The sequence below is a fragment of the Talaromyces atroroseus genome (assembly GCF_001907595.1).
Source record: "Talaromyces atroroseus strain IBT 11181 chromosome Unknown scaffold_3, whole genome shotgun sequence".
Taxonomy (NCBI): domain Eukaryota; kingdom Fungi; phylum Ascomycota; class Eurotiomycetes; order Eurotiales; family Trichocomaceae; genus Talaromyces; species Talaromyces atroroseus.
The window spans coordinates 1,848,835-1,874,772 of record NW_017971435.1 but is presented as its reverse complement, the minus strand read 5'-3'; the positions used below and the strand labels follow the sequence as shown (position 1 = coordinate 1,874,772).

At 49.4% G+C, this 25,938-nt stretch overlaps 9 protein-coding genes across 9 annotated transcripts; 6 read left to right on the top strand and 3 right to left on the bottom strand.

The window, feature by feature from the left end:
- Positions 1-68: 68 nt before the first annotated feature.
- UA08_03673 (hypothetical protein) lies at positions 69-2,021 on the top strand (the record flags this gene model as incomplete). Its single annotated transcript, XM_020266000.1, has 4 exons — positions 69-118; positions 234-336; positions 381-1,004; positions 1,080-2,021. The coding sequence occupies 4 exons, from the start codon at positions 69-71 to the stop codon at positions 2,019-2,021; spliced, it is 1,719 nt and encodes a 572-aa protein (XP_020121122.1).
- Positions 2,022-2,767: 746 nt separating this feature from the next.
- Positions 2,768-4,503, top strand: UA08_03672 (hypothetical protein; the record flags this gene model as incomplete). The annotated part of the gene is made up of 5 exons (XM_020265997.1): positions 2,768-2,772; positions 2,828-3,327; positions 3,387-3,432; positions 3,502-4,019; positions 4,091-4,503. 5 exons carry the CDS (start codon positions 2,768-2,770, stop codon positions 4,501-4,503), a joined length of 1,482 nt encoding a protein of 493 aa, XP_020121121.1.
- A 1,151-nt stretch (positions 4,504-5,654) lies between these two features.
- On the top strand, positions 5,655-7,521 carry UA08_03671 (hypothetical protein; the record flags this gene model as incomplete). Its single annotated transcript, XM_020265996.1, has 3 exons — positions 5,655-6,402; positions 6,546-6,801; positions 6,861-7,521. 3 exons carry the CDS (start codon positions 5,655-5,657, stop codon positions 7,519-7,521), a joined length of 1,665 nt encoding a protein of 554 aa, XP_020121120.1.
- Positions 7,522-8,312: 791 nt separating this feature from the next.
- UA08_03670 (hypothetical protein) lies at positions 8,313-10,789 on the top strand (the record flags this gene model as incomplete). The annotated part of the gene is made up of 4 exons (XM_020265995.1): positions 8,313-8,408; positions 8,469-8,563; positions 8,618-9,314; positions 9,398-10,789. The coding sequence occupies 4 exons, from the start codon at positions 8,313-8,315 to the stop codon at positions 10,787-10,789; spliced, it is 2,280 nt and encodes a 759-aa protein (XP_020121119.1).
- Positions 10,790-10,969: 180 nt separating this feature from the next.
- On the bottom strand, positions 10,970-14,914 carry UA08_03669 (hypothetical protein; the record flags this gene model as incomplete). The annotated part of the gene is made up of 4 exons (XM_020265994.1): positions 10,970-12,074; positions 12,153-12,373; positions 12,624-14,404; positions 14,488-14,914. 4 exons carry the CDS (start codon positions 14,912-14,914, stop codon positions 10,970-10,972), a joined length of 3,534 nt encoding a protein of 1,177 aa, XP_020121118.1.
- Positions 14,915-17,062: 2,148 nt separating this feature from the next.
- UA08_03668 (hypothetical protein) lies at positions 17,063-19,317 on the top strand (the record flags this gene model as incomplete). Its single annotated transcript, XM_020265993.1, has 5 exons — positions 17,063-17,319; positions 17,385-17,491; positions 17,559-17,671; positions 17,722-17,800; positions 17,888-19,317. The coding sequence occupies 5 exons, from the start codon at positions 17,063-17,065 to the stop codon at positions 19,315-19,317; spliced, it is 1,986 nt and encodes a 661-aa protein (XP_020121081.1).
- Positions 19,318-21,448: 2,131 nt separating this feature from the next.
- UA08_03667 (hypothetical protein) lies at positions 21,449-22,510 on the top strand (the record flags this gene model as incomplete). Its single annotated transcript, XM_020265992.1, has 1 exon — positions 21,449-22,510. One exon carries the CDS (start codon positions 21,449-21,451, stop codon positions 22,508-22,510), a length of 1,062 nt encoding a protein of 353 aa, XP_020121697.1.
- Positions 22,511-22,718: 208 nt separating this feature from the next.
- UA08_03666 (U3 small nucleolar ribonucleoprotein IMP3) lies at positions 22,719-23,487 on the bottom strand (the record flags this gene model as incomplete). Its single annotated transcript, XM_020265991.1, has 4 exons — positions 22,719-22,830; positions 22,900-22,953; positions 23,021-23,389; positions 23,456-23,487. 4 exons carry the CDS (start codon positions 23,485-23,487, stop codon positions 22,719-22,721), a joined length of 567 nt encoding a protein of 188 aa, XP_020121093.1.
- A 217-nt stretch (positions 23,488-23,704) lies between these two features.
- Positions 23,705-25,615, bottom strand: UA08_03665 (hypothetical protein; the record flags this gene model as incomplete). Its single annotated transcript, XM_020265990.1, has 7 exons — positions 23,705-23,756; positions 23,813-23,993; positions 24,221-24,419; positions 24,478-24,897; positions 24,950-25,155; positions 25,213-25,308; positions 25,372-25,615. 7 exons carry the CDS (start codon positions 25,613-25,615, stop codon positions 23,705-23,707), a joined length of 1,398 nt encoding a protein of 465 aa, XP_020121641.1.
- Between the last annotated feature and the right edge of the window lie 323 nt (positions 25,616-25,938).

The following is a 25,938-nucleotide window of genomic DNA, read 5'->3' as shown; positions in this document are numbered from 1 at the left end:
AATACTAAACGGTCGATTTCCTGGCTTTTGGCCCTTTCTTTTTGACCTTGTCAACATAGTATTCCCCAATGCCCAGACGCAACAGAGTCCCCATCACCAAAACCAAGACATTCAATGGGTACGCAGACAACCCTTCCGCCTCGATTAGCTGTACTGACGGGCACAGATGTTGGACTTGCCGTCATCGAAAGGTGAAATGCGACCTTGCACGACCAACATGTTCCCGGTGCCAGAAGGGAGGATACTCTTGTGATGGCTATGCTCTACTTTTGCATTGGATCGAAGACAGTCGAGTCCGTCCAACGTCCATCAAGCGGAAAGCAAGGCTCTTCCCCCGTACGTGCTTTCTCAAGTTTTCCCTTTACTTCAGGTTTTGACAGGCCAGCCCAGGATTTCCATCTTGGGCTTTTGATTTGGACAAGATCGATGAAATCCTGACGCGGATTGACCAAGTCGACACGTCCCTACTCGAGGGCCCCTTTTCTGTTTTTCCCAGCCGCCTCCCCGGACTGCACCAGGAAGTGGCCTTGGTGCAGAAGCAGAAGAACTTCGACATTCCATCACTAAGTTTACTCAGTCCGGTCCAAGAATTGCCTTGGCTTACGGGCCATATCATTTACCCAGGGCGCCAACTCACGCGCCGGTTGTTTCATCACTATATATCGGATGTCGTGCATGTGTTGCAACCGATAATGCATTCTCGCAACTTCTATACTACTGTGTATGTTCCCCAAGCAATCATGGGGGGCAGCAGTCCCTGTGTCAATGAGATATCGTTACCAAGCCACCGTGCGATATTCTACTCGTTACTTGCAACTGCGGCGTTCCATGTCCGTGGGATGGTGGCAGCTTCGCTCGAACACTCACAGCAAATAACTCAAGTCGCTCATGCGTGTCGAGTAATGGCATACCGCTTTCTACGCACAGCGCTCGCATCAGGATTTCAAACCGATATGGAATGGCTAGCCATCTTATCAACTATTCTCTCGTTCGTCACGATCGATGTACGTCTGATGCTCGGCTTAGTCCCACCCACCGTTGCGGTATGATACTAACATCATTATTTTCCTTCGTTCCAGGTTATGGAAGGCAGCATGTCCGAATATTACCTTCATCTAGAGGCTTTCCAACACCTCGACTTACTAGGAACGAGGTCAAAAACCGACGCCCCTGGATCAACGTCCAGAATGTATTTGCAGACAGCATTTTACCTTCAGTTGACTTTGTCTGAAACAACGAATTTTCACCTCCCCGGAATACCATGGCCACCTAATACCGGAATATCAACCGAACTCACGAATTCCCTTGCGCGGAATCCCGCCATTGATGATCATATGCTACAACATACGTATGGTCTCACTCACACCTTATGTAGTTTCATTCGCGCTGTGACGGTTCTATATCGACATCGATCCTACTATCTTGGCCTGCAACAGCCATTACCTGTCGGTCTTCGAAAGGCTGTCGTGACAATGGAGACCAAGATCAAAACCTGGGAAATTGGTTCAGAGATGAACCTTCTGTCCATTGACGATAAATCAACGACTGGGGTAAACATGATGCGGATTATGAATCTGCACCTGTCTGCCTTCCACAACGCTATTCAGATATACTTTATAACCCATTTGAGTCCCTCGTTCAATCAGAGTGATCCGGATAATAATACCACAGCCTTCTCCCACGATCTCCCCTTCCTTGTCGAACAAGTGGCAGCTAATCTCATTGAAATTGAGAAGATGAAACGCGAGATCTCGGCCCTGGCAAATCGACAGATCGCGCCAATTATGTGGCCTGGTTTTATTGCATCATGCGAGTCTCGACTGGAAAACAGAGAGGTTTGGCTCAAGTGGTGGGGTGAAATGATGGACTATCACATCGGTAATGTCCATCTTCTGTGGCAAACGGTCCAAGATGTATGGCGTTTCCGAGATGAAATTCAGTCTAGGGGACAGCTTGTGCATGATATTCCTCTCTGGAGAGCATATCTCGCGAAAAGCGTGAGAAATATATTACCACTGTGACTTTTGAAAGCATGTTGATAGATAGGCCCGCTCTTTTCCAACCTTTTCGACATGCACGAAATACACCTTCCATATATGATGATACCGCTTTCAAGTCCAGCAGCGAACCGATTTGCTGGCCATGGCATTATTACCATCATTCATCGCTGATGGTAGAGAACCTCTCGGTTACCTAGGTAGCATTTCTTAGCTATCTATCTGTCATAAACATTGCAAGTTGATGTCTTGGGCAAAGTCGTATGGCCTAAATGCTGATGTTCTTGTCCCGTACGTATGAAAAATGAGCGACTCAAGAAACTAAGATCTGGATCCCATAATTAAGAAGTATTTTGCAAGTCAAAAAGAGCCCCCTCTCCAGACTCTTCCCGATGCTGACTAGTAGGAACTCTATTGTATGTACAGCCACTGCCAATACTTCCTCGGGTCAGCAAGGCTGAAAAAAAGCCGCATCCCGCTATTGACTCACGGATGACAATGACATCTGACAAGGCAGAGATGAGGGATTTTAATCCAATAGACAAAGACAAGGGCACTTGCCGAGCGCTTTATGCCTGCTGGCATTGGCAATGCGGCAACGTCCGACCTGTTTACCAGGTAATATGTAGGCTTCCATGAGGGATTCGATCCTAGGTATAAATACTAAATAGTCTGTTTTCTTCTTGCATGCTCATCTGCATATATCAATCAAAGACTGAAGGACTTCATCTGCTGACAGCCTATCATCCACTTGTTCTCTGACCGTCAAAATGGGGTGCGAAATATCATTGTCTACTTGTATCAACACTTCCTTACTGATCTACTTGCAGGTACCACATCGCAACCGCAAATGAGTATCTCGTCATCACAGGTGCCGGTATTGACGACCTGCGCATCTGCAAAAAGGCATTTGTGTATCCGTGGCAGAAAGTGTGTATTGCATTCCCGCATGTATATGTATGTACAATTGCAGCAGAAGCATATGCTAACGGGGATGGGCTTCTCATGCAGATCTCGAGAATATCCGTCACGCCCTTTGACTTTTCGCTGAATCTCCAAGCCATGACAATGGAGAAGCTACAGTTTGCTCTCCCAGCCGTTTTCACGATTGGGCCGGACAACGAGATTGAGGCTTTGAAAAAGTATGCCCTGCTACTGTCCGGCAAGGCGGATGGCCCTGATCAGTCGAAGAGTGAAGTCAATTATCCGGCCGCACGTAACCATGTGCAGGATATTGTCAAGGGTATCATCGAGGGTGAGACTCGCGTGATTGTGTCTAGTATGACCATGGAAGAGATCTTCAAGGAACGTCAGATCTTCAAAGCAAAAGGTATGTATGCTAAGTCGAGGCAGTCGTTATAGGTTAGTTATATACTAAAAACATGGCAGTTATTGAAAACGTCCAAAATGAGCTCCAGCAATTCGGTCTACGAATGTACGTTTCACCTCGCTTGAAATCGAGTGCCGGGAAGTCAATAAAAGCTAACCAAAAAAAAAAATCCAGCTACAATGCCAACGTCAAAGAACTACAAGACACCCCCGGAAGTGAATACTTTGCTTTCCTCAGCCGAAAAGCCCACGAAGGCGCCCTCAACCAAGCCAAGATCGATGTTGCCGAAGCTCGCATGCGTGGCGAGATTGGCGAAGCCGAAAAGAAAGGCCGCACAAAGCAGGAAATCTCCAAGATTGATGCCGAAACAGCCGTGCTCGAGACCAAACGCAAAGCCGAGAAGGCCAAGGCTGATTCCGAGTTGACCAACCGCACAATCGAACTGGAGCGGGATACCAAAATGGCCAGAATCACGGCTCAGCGGACCACGGAAATGAAAGATGCTGAACTGCAAAAGTCGGTCGAGAGCAGGCGCGCCGAGACTGAGTTGGAACGTCTGCGTGCTACGGATGTCACTAAGAGCAAGATTGCGCGTGAGGCCGCGCAGGAAAAGGCCGATGCCACCTTTTACACGGAGCAGAAGGCTGCTGATGCTCTATACTACAAACGAAAGACGGAAGCAGATGCATACTGTATGATTCATATTCTTCTCTGTCCGTTGAGAGGAGGTAAACAGCTAATTTTTTTTAAAAAAACATAACAGACTACCGCCAGAAACGTGAAGCCGAAGGTATCATGGAAACAGCTAAAGCCTACCGTGAAATGGTCGACACGCTCGGCGGTCCACAGGGCTTCCTGCAACTCAAGATGCTCGAATCTGGCATGTACGAGAAACTCGCCCAGGCCAATGCCACCGCTGTCAACGGCATGCAGCCCAAGATCACTACTTGGAATACGGGCCCCTCTGCTACTGGTGCCGCTGGTGAAGCAGATGCCACCGCGCCTATTAGAAATATCATGCAAGCACTGCCACCGCTGCTGAGCACCATCCACGAACAGACTGGCATCGCGCCGCCCAGTTGGATTGCGCAGATGCCTGGTCCTGGAACTCAGAATGGAGATGGACAAGGGAAGGACCTCGTGACAACGAAGAAGGGCGCTGTCAATGGTCACTGATTTTGCGGTGGTTGATTGGCTCGGATTAATTCATTTGTATCATGACACTCGTTATTGCTTGATCAGCCGGTTTTGTTTCAGATTGATATCTGTTTGCTGTATACCACTTGTAGTTCTTTGTATGTTTAATTTTGGCAATGCAAAACTTTTACTTATGAAGTCGAAATAGCATGATTTAGCTATGAGGTCATTCCTTCTGTATATCCGTGGAAATTTTCAGGCTGTGAGAAATTTTCCTAATCTGGTAATTATTGGTGGTTGCCTGCCTAAGAGAATGGATCATGTTTCGCTAATCAATAGGAGTCCTGCAGTGTTGTACCTGCATTCGTGATGAAATGTCGGTCAGTGAGTGAGCAGCTTGAATCAAAAATGACTAATTGATTTGATTATACATCATGTGTATTCTAAACAAGCAGTCAAGGGTCTGCCCGGAACGAGGGAAGATTGCATTCGACGTGTTCTATCTGGGCCCAGCCAAGGCTCTTATATATCTTGTAACTACTAGATCACGACCGAAAGATGCAGCCAAGTGAATAAAATCTTGCCATAACTTTCTCACCACGGCATAGTCATACGCATGCAGGCGTACCTAGTTTCTAGATAAGGCAGCGGAACAAGCAAAAGGCCGGGGAAACCACAGCCATCGGCTCTTCCGTCCGTCGGGGAGTTAGGACTGTCGGACGTCCTACAGCCAATCACATCGTAGACAGAGTAGAGCGTATCGGACGTCCGACACCCCACTCGGCACACGCGGCACAACTCCGCTGATCGACCAATCAGATGCAATTGTGCATACAAATTTGAATGAAATCCTGCTTCAAAGTTCATGCTGCAACCTCAGCAACAATTTTTTTTTTGGAGCTTTGCTAACTACTAAGTACTTAACTCTTAGCCTTGTTTGCAATAGGACGGTAGAAAATTTTCTGTATCGCTGATCGATCAATCGAACAAGACTAGTCTGGACTCTTATCCTTCGAGACCCTGGGATATATATACCTACGTATATATACACCTTATAGTGATCTGTTGTCTAATACATCCAATTAACTAACTACTTGTTTAATGTGTTTATGCCGTATCGGACTGCGCAGAAAATACCATGAGAGAACAGGGTATCGATCACTAATTTCACCTACCATTCATTATCGACCATGGGCCGCCACGACGCCGCAGAGAAATCCCTTCAGGATCAAAGAAACATCCTACCCATAGGTCAACTAGTGATTGTCTTCAGCGGTCTAGCAATCTCGCTACTAATCTGCTTCATCGACCAGAATGGGCTTAGTGTCGCGCTCCCCAGTATCAGCAAGGACCTCAATGCCGAAGACACCATTTCCTGGGCTGGGACGTCCTCGCTAATCGCCAACGCCGTCTGCACCGTTCTTTATGGACGATTGTCTGACATCTTCGGCCGCAAGAGTGTCTATATCAGCGTCCTGATTCTCCTCAGTGTCGCCGACCTGCTATGTGGTCTGGCCGTGGACCCGCCTATGCTCTACGTCTTCCGTGCAATGGCCGGTATTGCTACTGGCGGCATCACCAACATGACCATGATTATTGTCAGTGATGTGGTGACGCTGCAGGACCGGGGGAAGTATCAGGGTATTCTGGGTTCGTGTGTCGGACTGGGCAACGTAATCGGTCCTTTCATCGCGGCTGCGTTTGTGGAAAGGGATTCTTGGAGAGATATCTTTTACCTGCTCTGTCCGTGTGCGGCGGTGAGTGCCGTGGTGGCTTGGTTCCTGTTGCCGAGTAAAATGAGACCGGAGTCGATGAAGAGTCAAGTGAAGAAGATTGATTTTATGGGTACCATCACCTCCACTATCGCCATTGTTTTTATTCTGATTCCCATATCCGGTGGCGGTCTCTACTTTCGATGGGATTCGGCGCTTGTAATCTGTATGTTGGTGATTGGAAGTCTCTCGTTCGTGCTGTTTCTGTTCGTTCAGTGGAAACTCGCTTATTTGCCGATGATGCCTCGTATGTTTATCTCTCTTTGTGTGTGTGTGTGTGTGCGCGTTTATATGGGCTGACGAAACTAGTTTCTATCTTCAAAAGACCCGTCGCCACGACTCTGTTATTGCAGAGTTTTCTCCTTGGAGCTGCATACCAGTCCTTGCTGTATTATTTGCCGCTCTATGTTCAGAATGCACGAGGCTGGTCCCCAATCCAATCTGCAATCTGTTCGTTGCCCATGGTCTGTTTCCAGTCCACTTTGTCCATCCTATCTGGACAGTACATGTCACGATTGAATCGCTACCATGAGGTTATCTTTACTGGCTTCGCTCTGTGGTGTCTGTAGGTATCGTCATTTCCTCACTTTGAGATATCTTGATATGCTGACATTCAATGATAAGCGGAATCGGATTAACGCTGCTATGGGATGGGAGCACGCCCAAGAGTCAACTGTACGGCACTCTGGTCCTCGTCGGCGCTGGCATCGGCTGCACTTTCCAGCCAACCCTGGTCGCTCTCCAAGCGCATACTCCCACCTCCCAGCGCGCCGTTGTGATTTCCATTCGCAACTTTTTCCGTTGCACTGGCGGTGCCGTTGGCCTAGCTATATCAGCCGCAATCCTACAAAGCGTGCTCAAGGCCAACTTGCCGGCTGGGTATGAATATCTGACACGCACAACTTATGCGCTCCCTGATCAAGGCAGTATCCCGGCTGCGGACTGGGACGCTATTGTGCAAGCTTATATTAAGGCATCGCATACTGTGTTCATTTTTCAGGTGCCCTTGGTGGGTGCTTGTGTGCTCGGGTGCTTCTTTATCCGGGATAAAGGTTTGCAGAAGCAGGAGGATTCCAGCAAGAATAATAATAAAGAGGGTGTCAAGAAAGAGCAGGGACAGGGTCAAGTACAGACAGATGCAACAGAGTCCCAGGCAACGACACAGATTGATACTGATATCGAGTCGGGGAATAATGCCGAAACAAGGGACCGTGATGTTGAAAAACAAATAGGACGCGAGGACGGCAAGAAGGCCGACAAGGCTGACGAAGCCTCAATTGCCTAATAAAGGCACAAAAAAAAGTCGTCATATACACACTTGACTTTCGGTTTTGATCGTTATAGCCTGTGAAGAACATTCACTGCCACGCTATTCGAGATCGGACTTACGACTGTTGCATATAAATGAGCATAAATTTTCTTTCGGTGCATATCTTGCTTGCGATATACCATTATACCACGGGTTCTGATAGAATTTGGTCGTAATTTTTCAAAATAGTTTCTATACCCAACTAGAACAATGTATAGAGCATAGGTACTTCAGTTGATGGAGATCTCGTCTGTTCATTTTTCAGTAGGATCAGTTTGGCTTGCGTTAGTAAACAACAGATGCTGCCACCAATTTGTATAATACTCTCCTAGCTGCTCAAACAACAGCAACATGAGCATTTGCCAAATCCCTGCTATGCACGTCAAATATAATGCTCATTGAGCCTGAGGAACATGTCGGTTGCCAGCAGTGCAGTGCATTTGCTGTCATCCATAAAGACATGATTTGCCATTATTTTCGAGGCGAGATTCAAGCTAAAATAAGTCTTCTTGCTGGTCTAGCATAAGATATAATAAAGAAGAGAGTTGAAGGAGCTTCCCTATCGTAGAAAGAGACTCACTTCGTCGCCTGAGGCATGCTAATTCCATCCAATGAACGCGCAGCAAGCCCCACCCGCTGCTGCCGGAGTGCTTCTCATTGTATATTTATCACTCCAGCTTCTTCGCATACCCTCGTGGCCATCGACTTTAATCCCTTTTGAACAAAAATTCAAAAAAACCCCCTCCAGCAAAGACTAACCTCAATCCATGAGGTCTTCTCGCGCCTCTCCAACAAGCCCCGAGCACAACCCGCGCAAACGTGCGAGAACAGCTTGTTCGCGCTGCAAAAGCCGCAAGCAAAGAGTTAGTTTCTCTTTTACTTGCACATTCCGTATCAGAAACGAATTTTCTAACGCCATGCAGTGTGACAATGTGTATCCTGTTTGCACGAACTGTCGGAAGGCGGGCGTCGAGTGTGACAAGTCCTCGCTGAGCCTGGAAAGTGATAACAACTCGGGGTATTTGCTCTCCTGTTCTATCTTCAACAAGTAAATTTATTTATTCATATTTAGGTATACAAACGCTCTAGAAGAGCGAATTGCATACCTGGAAGGCAAGCTCTCCGAATTGTCAGGGCATAAAAGTGCAGATGAGGCCATCTCCACCCCCGATGCCAATCGCATTGGCCATTCCATCACTGCTGCTTCTCAGCGGCACACCCCAGAGAACCCTCAATCAGGGATAAGAAATAATACTTTAGGCGAAGTTGTCGGCTTCCTCTCCCTCGACTCCCCCGAAACGCCCGCTTATCTTGGCTCCAGTTCAGGGCTAGCATTAGCCGTGAACTTGGGTGAGATGGTGCGAGCTACGGTCATGACAAAAGTGTTTCCAGATTCTTCAGTTCCAGCTTCAGCGACAACGAGAACGAACTTGGGCCATGATGGCATTGGCACCAGCAAAAGCAGCGGGAATACATCCTACAAGGCCATCAATTTAGACGAGTTGCTGAAACACCGCGCTGATCCTCCCAACAACGAAATGGGGTCTCGCATCATGGAGGCCTACCTAGGCCGTATACACAACAAATACCCATTCCTGGATCGAGAGGAGTTATGGAAACTCCACCATGCTCGCTGGAAATTGGCAAAAACCAAGTCTGAGGACTTGACCCAGACTGAGCGCTTTGGCATATTTAAGCTGTATATGGTGTATGCCATAGCTTCGATGCTGATTGCGCTCAGTGAGAGATATATATATACGCCTCCTGAGGTGGGCGCCCCTTCCCTTTTCTGCCATCGATTCAAAGGAGGGGGAAAAAAAAAGGCATAATAAATAGTACTAATACGTAACAGAAATTCTACATGACCGCCATCCAACACGTAGCAGCCGCTTGTGAAACAAGGTCTGTGCAAAACATCGAAGCTATGATGCTTCTAGTAGTCTACCATCTACGATCTGCCACAAGTCATGGGCTGTGGTACATGATAGGACTTGCGATGCGAACATGCATCGATCTGGGCCTCCATCGCAAAAGCAGCGCCGCACGGCTCGATCCATACACAGTGCAACTTCGTCGACGCCTCTTTTGGTCCGTTTACTATCTCGAACGAGCCATTTCACTTTCCCTGGGACGGCCTTGCAGCATTAGCGATCGCCATATTGATGTCGAGTTGCCTCTAGATGTGAATGATGATGTTCGTGATGCTGCGATACTAAATGCGTTGCAACAGCAGCAACAGCAACAACCCACCCCAGTCACAAATCTATCCCTCTTCTGTGCTCTTCTACGAGCCAGACGAATCGACTCAAAGATCCAGCAAACCATCTACCGCGCCGATCGACCACTCCAAGAACTACGACCGAAACTCGACAAAATCTACCGTCTACTCGAAGAGTGGAAAACGACAGAACTACAGCGCTTTGTATTGAGTGAGTGGGACTATGCGACGCTGCACTTCAACCGAGCCGTTCGACTACTAATCCAACCCTTTCTACCTCTCCTACCCCTAACCGACCCTTACTATCACATTTGCCTGCGGGCATCAGGTGACATATGCCAGACACACAAAAGACTGCACCAGACCCTGGAATATGGGCATTCATTCCTTGCTGTGCAGACTGTGTTTGTGTCCGGGATCACCATGCTCTACGCTCTTTGGACGAATACGGATAAGGTCTGGTCGGTTCGCTTGAGCAATGACATCCGGGCGTGCTCGACGGTGTTATTTGTCATGACGGAGCGCGCGCCGTGGGTGAAACGATATCGGGATACATTCGAGCTAATGGTCAATGCTGCCATGGAGAAACTACAGGGCAACGAAGCAGCGCGAACATCCGGGATGGCAGGCATGATGGCTGCGCAGGGCTACACTACTGCCACTTCCATTGATAACAATAATATCAGCCAACCACCTGGCGAAAAACGACCCTATAATTTGACAGCATCAACGAATATAATGACAGGCACGCCTACCCTGCCCACCGCTATCGTGGGATCTTTCCAACAAGACCCGATTCTATCATCCTTGCAGCAACAACAACAACAACAAATACCACAACCTATACAGCAGCTACAGCACCCGACCCAATTCGGCTTCGATATATCAGAAGACGCCATGCGGATGGCCATGGAGTTGGCGCCGTGGATCGATCAAGAACTGGGCGCTGAGGGCGTTACTACGACGCCTCTGTGGATGCCGGATTTTGATACGCTGCAGAATTTAACGAGTCCGTACCAGTACTGATATACATGGTACACTCTTAGTATATGTATATACTTAATTGAATGTATTTATATGTTATATGTGGATACCTAGGTATGAATGTTAATACATATTCAATGTCTAGAAAGGCTTGCTTCCTGCACGAAAGAACTGACAGCCATACATCATGATAAGAAAATTAATATAATGAATTAATCTATTCTACAGCTCATCCTTGACGCCATCATCCACAACCGGAACAGGCCTTCCCGAATCCTGAAGCAAATCCACGCCATTCTTCCGTCTCCATTTCTGCCACAAAGCACGAAAATCCTTCTCCATGCCGCTCTCCATCTGATCCGGCAAGACGACCGTATACTCAACCAACAGATTTCCAAAGTCCTCTTCTTCGCCACCATCATAATCGTGCAAATGACCCTCGTGGTAGATCGGCATGCCCTGCCCGACCACCGTCTCAACAGCAAGCGGCTGGACAACTTCGCCCCGTTTCCGGCTCAGTTGCACCACATGACCGTCCAAATGCGTCAGGTTGCGAGTCCATTCACCCATCCACGCCTCTCGCAGAGACAGCACTTCCTTCCAGAACAAATCCTTGCCTTTCCTCCTGAAAAACGTCCCATCCGTCCTCTCTGCATCATTCGCACCCATCACCGGCTCCTCCTCCGCCAGAATCACAATCAGGTCGCCCGCAACCCAATCGGGGCTTTCATCAGCCTCATTCTCGAATGTGAGCCGCGTGCCTTTACCCATACCGGGATCAATCGTCGCCGAAATCGTGCTCGCCCTCCGCACCACGCGCTGTCCCTGACACACGGGACACGGCTTCTTAATCGATTTACCCTTCCCGCCACATTTGTCACAATGCGACTGCACCTGCTGATACATGCCCGGCGCAATCATGTGTTTCTGAATCACCAGCCCTCTGCCCCCGCACCGATCACACGTTTCCACCTTCCCATCCGCCGACCCCGTGCCCTCACACGTCTCGCAAATCTGCTGCTTCTCAATACTAAACTCGAGTTCGCGGCCCGTATAGAAATCGCGTAGTGGCAGCGCCAGTTTCACTTCCATATCGGGCCCCTTACGATGACCGCCGCCGTGCCCGAAATGTCCCCCGCCCCCAAAGAAGCGTGAGAATAAATCAAAGGGATCATTGCCGCCGCCACCTCCTCGGCTGCCGCCATGCTTGTGCTGCTCAAGTCCCTCGTGCCCGTATTGGTCGTAGATTTTGCGCGTGCTGGATGTGGAGAGCACTTCGTAGGCTTCGGCGATGTCGACGAATTTCTTCTTTGCTGATTCATCGCCTCTTTTTATTATTTTTAACCCCCGTTATCAGCCAATCCGCCAAAGCTTAGAATAAAAGAAGGGAAAGAGGAAGACATACGGATTCTTGTCAGGATGATATTTCTTACTCAACGTGCGATACGCGCGTTTTATGTCGCGCTCTGATGCTGACTTGTCCACCTCCAGGATCCTGTAGTAGTCCTCCGCACATAGCGCCGTGAGCAGGAGGACGGATACGACTAGGAGGAAGTGGAGGGGAAGCATTGCTCCTTGAACTCTCAAGGAGTACGGCTCCTTGGGTTTTTCGTTTTCCTTCAGATTCTGTGCTTAATTGCCCGGATTCAAGTGTGAGAGAAGAAGAAAATGAAAGTAATTGCATGCATGGCATGGCATAAACTGATAAGGTTTAATTGTTTAGCTTAGGTGGCCGTATCTCCGCAGGATTATTTGTTTTCCCGATCTGGTCCACGTGACGGTTGCGCCCTAATTTCTGTTTAGTTACAAGATATGATAATGATATAATTCGCAAAAGGATGATACGCTATTAGTAAATTATAAATAAAGACTATACATTCACATTGAATATATTGTTGCGCCACGTCAAATGGAGTCCGTCAGTATCGTCGCCCTCGTCAATTGCTTCCTGCGCTCTTTCTGCTTCATCTCTCCACACTTTGACAATGCTACCCGGGGTGTAGACGTCTTTGAACACGCCCTCCCTCGGGGGATAGGCCCCTATCCTTTGGTAGATATCTGGGTTGGCATACGCTTTGGGCCGCGCTAGCACAGCTCGAATAAAGGTTGCGTAATCCTGAGGATTGGCGATGTTGACCGCACGCAGACGCTCGCGGGCAAACACTAGCTCCCTGTTGATCGTCACCACCATAGTCACCACAAACTCGGCAATTTTCCTTTCTAGTGTTCGACGAATTAGTTGCTTCAAAAATGGCTTGACAAGCCAGAGAAGAATCCTCCATCGGCTGCGGTTTATTTTGTAGTTTAGCTTGTGGATATGCACGCGCACTCCCCTAAGCGTAACCAGATGTGCAAGTCGGTCTCGACCGACTTCCAAATCTACTGAGACGTCTATTCCGCGCTCGTCCAGATAAAAACTGCCAATGCCTTCGTCACCGAACCGGAAGAGCAATCCGCTATGGGCCCGAATCCAGTACCCAAACTCGGAGGCACTGATATTCAGCCCTTCTAGCTTCACGTTGACCATGGTTTTGATGGCTGTCTTGGCCCTTTTTGAGTGAACTTTCGCAAGCTCCATGTTAGTCTTGGACGTAACCAGGACTTTGTAAGGGAAAAACGACGATTGATTCACTGTCCTTCCTGGCTCCAACACCAGATTCTCAACAAGCAGATCCATTTCTGGAACTGAGACCTCCAGCCTTGGAATAGGAATATACTGAATACTGCGAATAAGTATTGGTAGAAATATGTGAGCAGCGTCCGCGACCAATACGCTCGCTTGGTTGTTGTAAACGTTGGATACATCTCTTATGATCTTCTTCGCTGCGGCATTCAGCTTTGCAACGGGGGGATCGTCAGGTATAGATCTTAGTGTTCGTCTCACTTGCTGCAAGAATGCTTCAACATCACTGCGCATGTTTGTGTCGCTTCCCACATTCTTAGACTGCTCTTTCAGCTTATCCAGGCGCTCCGGTGCCGAGTCGAAAAAGGCCGGGTCGGTTAGCATCTCTTGCAAAGACGCACCGACATCTCCTAGTAGTGATTCAAATTCCGGATCTTTGTTGGCATGTCTCATGACATCGTGGAATCGATCTTCCAAGCGTTTCCATTCTTCAACATCGCCGAATGATTGGACCAAGGTCCAAAATCTGTCGACTGCGGCTTTGAGGTCCCTGTTAACTTCCAGATCTTCACTCACGGCACTAGCGGTGTCCTCTGCGGCATTAGCGTATATCGCTCCGTACCGCTGAACGAGCTGAGACAGCGTCGAGACGGAATCAGAGTAGTCATTTCGGTTACGAAGCTTTAAGACCGCCTGTTTGAGACGATGAAGCAAGGCATCTCGTTGGTTGCCCGACACGTTTTGTTGCGTACTTTCTTTTGCTGTTTGTCCAGCGTGAAGGGCTCCTTCCTCCGTAGTAGCAGCAATTCGAGTTAGATCCTCGCGAAGATCATCCTTGGACGGGTGTTTGTCATCGTCCGCGCCGGCGCCATCCACCTTTCTAAGCTCCTCTTGTGAGGGCTCGGCTGCTTCGGCCACCTCATGAGCAGCTTCGGCTACAGTATGGGTAGTGTCGGCGAACACCTGGCGCCCAATGGTTGCGACATCATCAACGAACAATCGAAAATCCGCGTTTGTGAGAAGGAGACTGCCAACTGTACGCAGGCTATCGTATGCTACGCATGCGAAAATCACAGTCAGGAAGCAACACTTGACCATACTACCTCGGCGAACTTACCGGCCTGTGTATTCGCTTGTGACTTTACATGTGAAGCTTGGCTAGACAGTGCCGACTTGTCCAGCGCCACCCGAGATTTGGAGAGATGCCATACGAATTCTTGCAATTGGTCGTCGCGGTTCTTCTCTCGCAGGAGCTCAATAAAGGTCCGCATCAAAGTCTTGATGTCGCGTGCGAGCTGGCGGCTCTGTTCGCTCACGTCATCGCTGCGTGGATTGAGAAAGTCGGAAGCGAGGAGAGTGCGCAGATTTGTGATGACTTGCTCGGTTGAAGGCATGTATCCCTCGGACAAGGCCTTGAACATCTGATAGGAATGCAGCTTCTGCCGCAATTGGCGCTGGCGGGAGGTGTCATCGTTTTCGTACCGAGGCAAGAGAGGCTCGGTGTCGTCGGCTCTAGATCGTCGAGAAGCACAGCAGGAAGACATGGCGGATCAGGTGGTGAATTGGGATTCACACATGAGAATAGAATGAGAGACGAGAGTTGGCAGAGTTGGTGGAAGCGTGAGAATGACGTTGTTCCCCGGATTCCAAGTTTGGCAGCTGCCCACCCGCGCTGGGGCCGTTGATTGGCCACTCAATCCGCGCATACTGAGTCACCTGATTCGAGAGACAGGTTGTATATAATTGTGTATGCAGATGTGCAGATATGAACATAATATGCTCTGTTTTTGACCTATACACAGTCGTCCTTCACTTGACATCCGATTAAGGTGCTCCAGACTGTGGAGATTCAAGGTGGGTCCTGTAGCTGCTCATCTTCAATGTCTCTGCCCAATCGACGAATGCTCGCCCTCTGCAAGCAACAAAAGCCGCCGGTTGGCATCAGACCTCGGACACCGCGCCACTCCCTCCCTCCCTTTTCGCATGGTTGGAAATGCTTCGGTTTCTATTAGTACACAGTTACTACCCCCTTAGGTAACTAGCACAGATCCACGACGAGCTATCCCCGAAGCAGGCAAGCCTGTCTCCGCCCTTGAGTCATCTAGACTCCCGGCATTACTAACACTCGTCGAGATAGAAAAATCTGTGGCGCCGCTATACTCCGCCAGAATCAGACACTACGGGTACGAGAGAGAGTTCCCGATTTACTGCCTTCCGATACCGAGAGCATTCGCTTTCTCAGCTGCTTGAGGATACTCCGGGCTGAAGGCTGCTGCCACAGGATGATGACCAGCACTCCGTGTACATTCATCATCCGAGTTTCACACTGTGCTCGTGACTGTGACTGAGAGAAAAAAAAAGATCACACAATGATCATTCTATCTATATGCCATATGTGTTTATGGACTATGTATGCACTGCCGAACCAACAGCCGTGACGGACTGCTTATCCCGTAGCGCCCGGAGACCCATAAAAAATTATCGACGTTGATATTGTGCTTATGCCCGGAGTATCATCTTACATTCGTGATTCTACCCGGTACCGTACCGAGTACTCCTTCCCTTGACTCCAGGCTGCGATCAAGTGACTGGCCTCCGTCCAATTATACTGGTAGAGCAATTATCTAGCGTGGCTCGAGGCGGAGACGGAGTACGGAGTAAACTAGGGATAGTAAGTAAAAACAACAATCCTTGCCTGCCCCAACAAGACGCACAGCGATGCATCGTCATAGTATGACTCTGAATGACGGTGCATCCAGTGTCGTCCGGTGAGCATACTGCATACATAGTTAGTAGGTAGACAGTGCATAGTTTCAGTCAGTGTCTTGCTGCTCGGCGGAAAAGGCGTAGCGGTAAACAAACAGCGTAAATAACGTATCGCCCATACACAGGCTGGGCGGGCGCTAGTACCCGCAGGGGAAATTCGAGCTTTCTCCGCCCGGCGGTTGGGTACTAGCGGCGTATTAGCGGATACAGCGCCTTCCAGAACAATTTCATCTTTCATCCCCAGCATCGACCGATCGTCTGCACAGCTTCAATCAATATGATATGATTCACCTTGACACCAATGCGGTCGCACACATGCTTCAATAGTCTAGCCACCACAAATAAATGCCTCGTTGACGTGACACACGCATTCCTGGCCCAGCAAAGCTTCGCCTGCCAAGTTGGGGTAGCAAATGCAAATGCCAAATGCGCAACATTGGTCCCGGAAGCTTAGCGGTCCCGGCGTGCTGGGGATCCATCCAATCTTGACACTAACGCTAACTTCTAGCATCCAACATTTCTAGATGGTACCTCCTGTTTGCGGGTGTCTGTCAGACTTTCTGTTGGACGCTCAAAGGTTCACATGACGGAGAAACCATCCCCCCGCTGGTATTAAAAAAGGAAAAAAGAGAAATCGGACCCATTCCCCATATGGTAGACTCCGCTATCCCCCCGACTCTTCCCGATCTCGAAACCTAATGGTCGAGCTTTACGGCCAAAAAAAAAGAAAAAAGAGGTGACTGTCTGGCTTACAGAAACTGACTAGTATTTTGAAACACATGCTGAGTGTGCTGAGGGGGACAATAATACGCAGCATGACATGAAGACGACGCTGGTTCAGGGGCCGCTCGTAGTATTATTTCCATCGTCGTCGTGGTCGTCCATTCCTTCTGCAACGTCCTGATTCTCCCGCTCCCCTTCTGGACATGTTCCGTTATATACCTCGACCGGCCCGTCCGCACTCCTTGTTGCCCAACAATTTTGTCAGCTACCGTGGAAAAGCTCTTGTGTCGACCTCGTCGTCTCTCCCTGCGCCAATCCCTTCTTCTGTGAACCAGGCTTCCGAAGCGTCGCTGTCGCAGACATCCGCCGACATGGCTGCACACCCAACCCTTCCTTCGCTGTCGAACAGCCAGCTTCGATCAGCTCACCACGTTCCACAGCTGGGACTTGGTGGTCAATCGTGAGTAGACAACAACAGCTTGTTGTATCTATCTGCTGGGCAAAGAATGCTAACCGTGACCGCAGAGAAGGAACATTTGATACGGCCAACCCGCCCTATATTCGCAAATATCTACGCACCTACGGCCTGACGCCTCCTCGCGCTGAATCCTACGAGACGCAGAAAACAAGATGTATGCATATATCCCCCCTGCAGCTCTGGGCGTGGACGCAAAGGAAGAAACATGCTAATTGACCTAGGTCTGGCACAGCTTGCTTTGAAGCAAACCCCCATTGACAAGTTTTTATACCTGAGCACTCTTCGCAAGAACAATGTTCACCTTTTCTACCGTCTAGTGACAGATCACATTCAGGTTAGTGCTGTCTTTGGCGACACCACAATGCTCAAGCTAATGGTAGGCAGGACTTGACTCCCTTAATCTATACACCCGTAGTGGGTGAGGCCTGCCAGCGATGGTCAGAGATTTACCAGCAACCAGAGGGTGAGTTTTTTTAGTTTTTTTTTTTTTTTTTTTTGCCTATTTTCTTGAAGGGTGAGAGAAAGAAAAGACACTCATTGTAGTGAGCAGGAATGTATCTCAGTTACGAAGACAAAGGCAACATTGCCGCTGTCATTGCGAACTGGCCTCAGCCCTCGGTTGAAATTACAGTCATAACTGATGGCTCACGTATCCTCGGTCTGGGTGACCTTGGAATCAACGGTATGGGCATTCCTATCGGAAAGCTTGCCCTATACACCGCATGTGCGGGTATCCGTCCCGAGGCTACTCTGCCCTTGACTCTGGACTTGGGTACCAGTAACAAGGCTTTCCGGGAAGATCCCCTCTACATGGGCAGCCGACGAGACAAGGTGTCTCCCGAAGAGGAACAGGAATTCCTTGATGAACTCATGGCTGCCTTGACAGACCGATGGCCCGGTATTGTCATCCAATTTGAAGATTTCAAGAACCCATTCCCCGCTCTAGAGCGGTACCGTCACACGTACACTGCCTTCAACGATGACATCCAGGGAACTGGCGCTGTTATCTTGGGAGGCGTCATGAACGCTGTCAAGCGCTCTGGAGTTCTTCCCAAGGACCAGCGTGCTGTGTTCTTCGGTGCGGGAAGCGCCGGTGTAGGTGTAGCCAAGCAGATCGTAGACTACTTTGTCAAGGAAGGAATGACCGAAGAGGACGCTGCGGCCTGTTTCTATCTTGTTGACACCAAGGGTCTTGTCACTGCGGACCGCGGAGACAAGCTTGCCGACCACAAGGTCTATTTTGCACGCAAAGACAACAATGGACAGCAGTTCAAGACCCTAGAAGAAGTCATTGACCACGTCAAGCCCACAATGCTCATGGGCTTGTCAACTCTGGGTGGGGTCTTCACACCAGAGATCCTGAAGAAGATGGCCGAGTGGAATGAGCAACCTATAATCTTCCCTCTCTCCAATCCTTCTCACAAGTCTGAGTGTGACCTGGAAGCTGCAATCGTCCACACCGACGGACGAGCCCTGTTTGCCTCCGGCTCACCCTTCCCGCCGGTGGAATTCACCAACGCCGCCGGTGAAACCAAGGTCTACTACGGCGGACAGGGAAACAACATGTACGTGTTCCCCGGTATTGGGCTGGGCACAATTCTCTCCAAGGCGGTCGAAGTCACAGATAGCATGATCTACGCCTCCGGCGAGGCACTCACCAAGTGCATGACGGCGGAGGAAGAGGCACGCGGATTGTTGTACCCTGATCTCACCAGGATTCGGGAAGTCAGCGTGGTGGTTGCGCGCGAGGTTATCCGTGCCGCGCAAGAAGCGCAGGTTGATCGCGAAACAGCCATCCGCGGACTGAGCGATAGCGACCTAGATGCATGGATTCGCGTGCGCATGTATGACCCGCATGCCGAGGTTGCTTCGCTTGAGCGCGAAGTTGGCGCATTGTTGTCGTCGATCGGACGGCCTTTTCCATCAGGGAATGGATATTTCAATCATGCTGCGACTGACGATAAGAACGCGAAGCTATAAAATTTTAGATAAGATCTTTTGCCTTTTTTTTGTCTTATATATTTCCCGTTATTTTCTTTTGGAGCGAATTTTTTCCGCCGTTCTCTTGTTGTTCTTGATGTACTGTCTCATTCATTGGAGTTGTATCGATTAGGTCAATCTGCGTATATCAGTCACCTAGGGTCTTGTCGAGGATTCAGGAGGGCGGCTTTAGATATAGAAGATGAGGAGATAATTGATTTCGGGTTGAAAAATATAGAGAAAAATGAACAAGCAATATGGAGAAGAGTAACCAAAGAACATTCTTTCAAGTTGTCGAGGTGAGCTCAGATCACGCGACCAGTTTGCTGTGTTTGTCTAGTGTACGAAAAAGGAAGGCGCGAGCCTTCTCTTCCTTAGCCTCAATTTATTCTTCGATCAGCTCAAATTCTTTCAACCAAGCCAATCACTCTGTCCCTGTCTATATGACTACGAATAAGACTATAACTAACGATGCAAGTCTTTGACGCGATTACCACATCGGGCAGGTCAAAGGAATCGATGTTCGATAGGCCTGTGGCTCGCACTCCACAGGCTTAAAGCTTAATCTTCCACTGGTCGGTGGATGGCACTGACTGCACTCACCATGACTGCACTGATGCAACTCGCATGGCGATGGCGAGGACGGTAAGGCCCTGTCAGATGATTACTTGCCCCCTGTTGGGTAACATCACGAATTCCAAGGTGGTCGTCGACTTTTTGTTTTGTCTAAGGTTACTTACGTACGTGCTTCCTCGAAGAAACCCATCCATTGTCTCAACAGGCCCAGCAAAATTCCACTACCTGTCCGTGATGACTCTTGAGATACACCGCCTCACGAACGAGAATGCGGTGAAAAACGAGCAGTCTTGGCCAGGCCCAAACTTCCGCCACCAGAAAGGCTAACCCGTGTGCGTTGATTGTCTTGGCTGGCAGAACAAAAAGCTCGGAAAAAAGTCCAGCGGGTAGTCGGATCAAACGCCGACTCCATAGTACATGCAAGTCGGAGTAAGCTTGGTATTCCGAGAGTTATCTCATGATATACTCCGTACGGAGTGAAAGGAATTGATGAAGTGCAGCGAAGGCGGCTCATACTTTCTAGAGACGCTCCACACCGATCGACGTGCTTGCCACTGCTTGGGCTTCACATTTCTCGAATTGGGTTGAGCCGACTGACTGACTGACTGATTGACTCTTATGAAAATTCAGCACTCTACTGCGTACTCCGTACACCGCATCGATTTTACCCCGTACTCCTTACAAACTTACGTGCACGGTGAGAGAATAAGAATTTGAGGCACCCACGCGGGACGGTCCCGGTGGGGACTGTGGATTGACTCTTAGTCTTGAGGTTGGCTTTTGCATGCCTGCCCTCGAGGCTGTGAGTGGCCGCTTCTGCAAGGAACAGACGCTAATCATTCGACCCTTATGCAGTTGAATTTTGGTTTTTTACTTTCACTTGCGCAAATGCCAAACAATGAAACGGAATGATCAGCAACGTTTTGCCAGGATTTGATAGGATTGAACATGGTTGCGAGCGGTCCGCGTCGAGTCCTTGCACGGCGGGGCATGCAGAATCTCGACCCTGGAATTTCCATATTTCGACTTGCTTTGCAGTCCACTATTGATTATGATTATTGTCCAAGAGTTTGCAGTCGGGCTTGGCTGTGGGGTGCCACTTCCTTAGCTAACTATCACTATCAGGCTAATATAAAGAAGTTTTCCTCGACCGTTGACAGACCCCTGCGTAGGTTGATCATTTTTTGTGATTTATTTTTCATACATCCATCCCCTGCAGGAGAACGACTTGCCATCCCCGTTATGCTGGTCGCTGCAGCGATAAGCCATCTATTTATTAATACGCCCAGCCTTTGAGAAAAAGGCAGACAGAATATTGTTATAAGAAATAGAGAGGGGAGGGAAATCAGAGGGTCGTGCGTCGCGAATCACATGCAAGGCCACTGTGATCACGGATCGATTCTATGACATATCCATGGGTCGATGAATGAAGACCGCTTGTCTGCCTGAACTCTGATGGGGTTTCCCATCCTTTCATTCATTCACATGAAACATACAAGCCAAATACAAATATCTAGCGCATGTCTTGTGATGACGGCCATACGACGAGCGAACAATGAGTCTTGCTCTTCATAACGCGGAGTGTCTGACTGCTCCTTCTCCAACTACTCCAATGACTCCTACAACTCCCACAACTCCCACAACTCCTACCGATGGTATGCACAATATGGCCGACTCCAAGGCCAGAGCCAAAAAGTCTCGCTCGCGAGCATCATCTACTTCCCAGCGAGCAAACCGGTCTGCCTCCTCGAGCACAGCAGGGAATTCGAAACGGCCCAGCACTGGTGGAAATGGAAATGGACATGGACATGGCACCACCCACCGCAGAACAACATCTTTCCAGACACTGCAGTCGTCGCAGCACATGTCTCCGCAACGACGAGACCAACTCCTAGCCCTGCACCGAGATAGCTGTCGCCTCTTCCAGCCTGCGGCCATCGACACCCTCGCGCTCGCCCACGCAGACACGCGCTCATCACTGTCCCCAACGGCGTCGCCCATGCTCCAGTCCCAGCGCTCACAGTCCTTCCCACTCAGTTTTTCGGCTGACAGCGACATTTCCGACGAGGATTTGCTGCCTTCGTCACCGTCGTCACCATCATCACCATCATCGTGCAATCGTCAATACTACCGACGAACCAGCCATGCACTCCGACAACAAGATCTCAGTATCAACACCGCCCCCGAGAAACCCGAACGAGACACTCAACAACAACAGCAACAGCAACAGCACATCTCCGCAACAGTCACCGAATGGACATCCCCCAGCACCCGCCGCCGCGAATACGAGAAAATCGACCGCTCCAACAGGGGCATTCGTCGGATCTGGCGACGTCTGACGCCGAGCTGTTTCCAGTCTGGGGATAGTGTGCGCACGCCGTTTTGGGAGGAGGGGTGTAGTAGTAGTAATAACAAAAAGCAATATGAGGGGAGTGTGAGGCGGTTTCGGATGGATATTCCTGATGATGATGACGATGATGAGGATGAGACACAGAATAGGAATGAAGATCCGGAGAAGAATGCTACTGCGACTGCTGCGAGGAGGGTGGAGGATGGTCCTGAGCTCAGGACGTTGGTGTCTGGCTCGGGGTTGAAGGGGAAGTGGTCTTGTTTTTGACCATGAACGACGAACGGACGAACTACACGAACGGAACGATTTGACTGCTATTATGCTTGTATTATTATGATACCCCCCATTGACATGCACGATTCATACTGTTCAGCTTTGCATCTTATATAGAGCGTTTTTTTTGATATAAAAGAAACATTTTGGTTCCCCAACGCCTAGCTATGCATAAATCCGTCCAAAAAAACAAAAAACAAAATCAAACCATCAAATCGAAATCATCCATATTATCACGATACTTCATAATCGACCTCTTGATCTTACTCGAGTCGACCCAGGTCACAAAGTCCTCCATGTTGCGTGTGACGAGACTATATCATTAGTTTCCAGTTTCCACTGCTAAGACAGAATGGAATGGAATGGAATTGAATAAAACTCACTATGCAGGATCAGTGACCACCTCCGTCCCAACGCGGACATGCCCTTGCTCAATCCTGTTCTCTTAATTAGCCTCGAAATTCCGAACTTAATAAGAGAGTAATGAGAAGAGGGATGACTCACAAACTAACCGCCGTCTTCACATCCTGCACCATGCCACTGCGCACCATCAACACGCCCAAACGCCGCCTACAGAATGCCGAAACAGTCACCTGCCTCTCCACCGCCGACAGGCCATTCCCTTGCTCACGGCTCTGCTTCAGAATGCCCATCGCCCACAGCTTCTCGAGAATCTCGCTCTCGAGCTTCTTGCGGAACGGGTCCGCGGGGTCCAGCGCGCTGAGCTTGTGTGCCAGGCTGCGCAGGTGGCCGCATAGTTGGTTGTATTTGGTGTAGTCATTTGTGCCTTGGAGATAGTAGCGGGCGCGGATGGATTGTTCGCGGTGGTTGTTTTCGGTTTTGTAGGTGTTGAAGTTTACTTTGCGGAGAAGTCTGGCAATGACAAGTTAGTAAAAAGAAAACGAGCTTCTCCCGAAGGAAGAAAAAGAGGATGCGCACTTTTTCTCGTGGTGTTTTAGTTGGCGGACCATTTTTGGCGGTTATTATCTATTTATTGGTTTGCACAGATTTTCGTCGCTGTAGACTCTAGACTTTGGACTTTGATCTACGAGAAAACCGAAAAAATCAATTATTATGCCGGGCGGTGAGCCCAACCCTAATCATAACCCTAAGATGCCATCAACGCACATGATTGGCTGGGCACGTACAATAAACTTATATACGTCGAGTATTTATTTCTCCATCAGATCAAAGAGTATAAACAAACTCTGCATTCTCCCCATCCGTCAAATCAAGCCACCTAAAGTCATCAGCTCAGAACTCAGCAACAAACCTGTAGAACGGGAAAAAACTCACTCTTGATTCTCCATCTTCGCATAGTCTGCGCTGGCCCGAATCAGCGCCTTCTTCTTGTTCTGTCGGTCGTACCACCACCATATGAACGCGAGATCAAGCAGGCACACGCCATAGCACACTACTATCGTGATCTCGGCGGGCACATAGCGCGGCGCATCCTGGGGACGGAAGGTCTGGGGTCCTACATCATCCTGTCAGTCCGCGTCCATCATACCCCTAACGATCGAGAAGAAGAAGAAGAAGAAGAAGAAGATATACCAATGATATTCCCCACACAATACGAAATTAGATAAATGGCTGCCACCGTCGTCTTCTTCGTATACCCCGCAACGTTCGACGAAATCAGCGACAACAGCGCCACAAATGGCGCGGCCGCGGAATTCGTCATGTAGTAGCTTATCAGCCTACCGGTGTTGTTCGACATGGGCAGCGCAATAATCAGGATCATCCCAATCATGGCAGACATCAGTCCTCCCATGCTGCATAGCAGACGGCGGCCGAGCCAGTCGCCCATGAACCCGCTGGCAATCAAGGCGATGACCTCGACGGCGCCACCGGGGATGCCGTAGAGCAGAGACTGAGTTTCGGTGTAGCCGAAGTTTTCAATCTGAATACCACAAATTAGTAGAAAGCAGCAGCAAACAAAGGGAAGAAAGAGGAACAACCAATTGACTGAAAAAGTTACTAATGCCCCCATTCGGAATATCCGCCACCAACGAATAAAATGCAAAAGCCCACGTCATCGGATCCGTCAGGGCTTCTTTGAACTGGTACATTTTGAAATGCTTATTCCCGATCCCCTGCTGATTGATGCGCACGCGCTCAATGGCGAGAATGCGGTCTTCGGGCGACAGCCAGCGCGCATTCAGTTGGTTGTCCGGGATGACCCAGAGGAAGAGGAAGCCGACGCACACGGTGCAGAGGCCCGTGGCCAGGAAGATGATTTTCCAGGGCGCGATGGAGGAGCCGTTCTTCTCCGTGCCAACTGCTATGCCGTAGGCGATTGCGCCGCCGATGATTTGCCCGAAGCCGTTGAAGCTGAACCACAGGCCGGTGCGTTGGCCTTGCTCGGTTCGTGTGTACCACTGATAGATCAGCTCTCTCTCTTTTGGCTTGTGTCGGTTGGTATAAACATACCTGGGAGGTTAGCAGAGCAAACCCCGGCGTGACCGACGCCTCACAGACGCCTAGAAATAGTCGAATGGCAACTGCGCCGCCGAAGTTGTCCACAGCTGCAAAGCAGGACAGAACCATGCCCCAGAGGATAATGCAGACGGCTGAATATTTGCCTAGAGGCATGCGCTGGAGTAGTTGGTTGGCGCCGTACTCCCAGCCAAGATAGCCTAATCTTCATCAGCCCTTCTTTTCTCTACTTCAGAGGCGGACAGAAGAAGACATACCGAAGTAGAACATGCTCCCTAACCATTCGTACTGATTGCCGACCAGATGGAGATCCGTCTCCAGGCCCATGATGCTTGCATAGGATATAGTGGTTTCTAGCATTGTCATTATTTTTTTTTTCTTCGGCGTCCGAACATGATACAAAAAGCAAAACATACTGTCCAGGTAATTCAGCCCATACACAACACACATCAACGGCATCAAATGCCAGTCGATAATCCTCAGCAGTCGCTTGTTCGTCGCCTCGTCGAGGGTGACCACCTGGCCCTCGCTGTACTGGAGGGCCTGCAGCGCGACGTCGGCGTCGTGCGAGTGCTCGAGGATGCGCTCGTCGACATGCCTGTCGGCGATGACGGGGGAGCTTGGAGTTTTTTCGTCGAAGGTATCTCGTGCTTCAGCCATTGCAGTAGTGTACTACCTAGGTAGGTATATAACTATAACTATGCAACATTGCTGGAGGACTGCGCGGGAATTGCGCAGTATTTAAAGCCCTATCTCATCCAGAACGATATGCATATCTCTGCCAATCACCGCAAGCAAGCTATCGAGCGTTGGACAAGATCATAGGCCGGATTTGCCGGTGTGCTGCGCATGCAGACGATCGCTCAGCGCTGCCAATCAGGCGGGCAGCACTATCAGACCCCTCATCAGCTATCACCATAGCAGGCAATATAATATAGGGCAAAGAACAAGGAATATAGGATATAGATGTATGTATATTATAG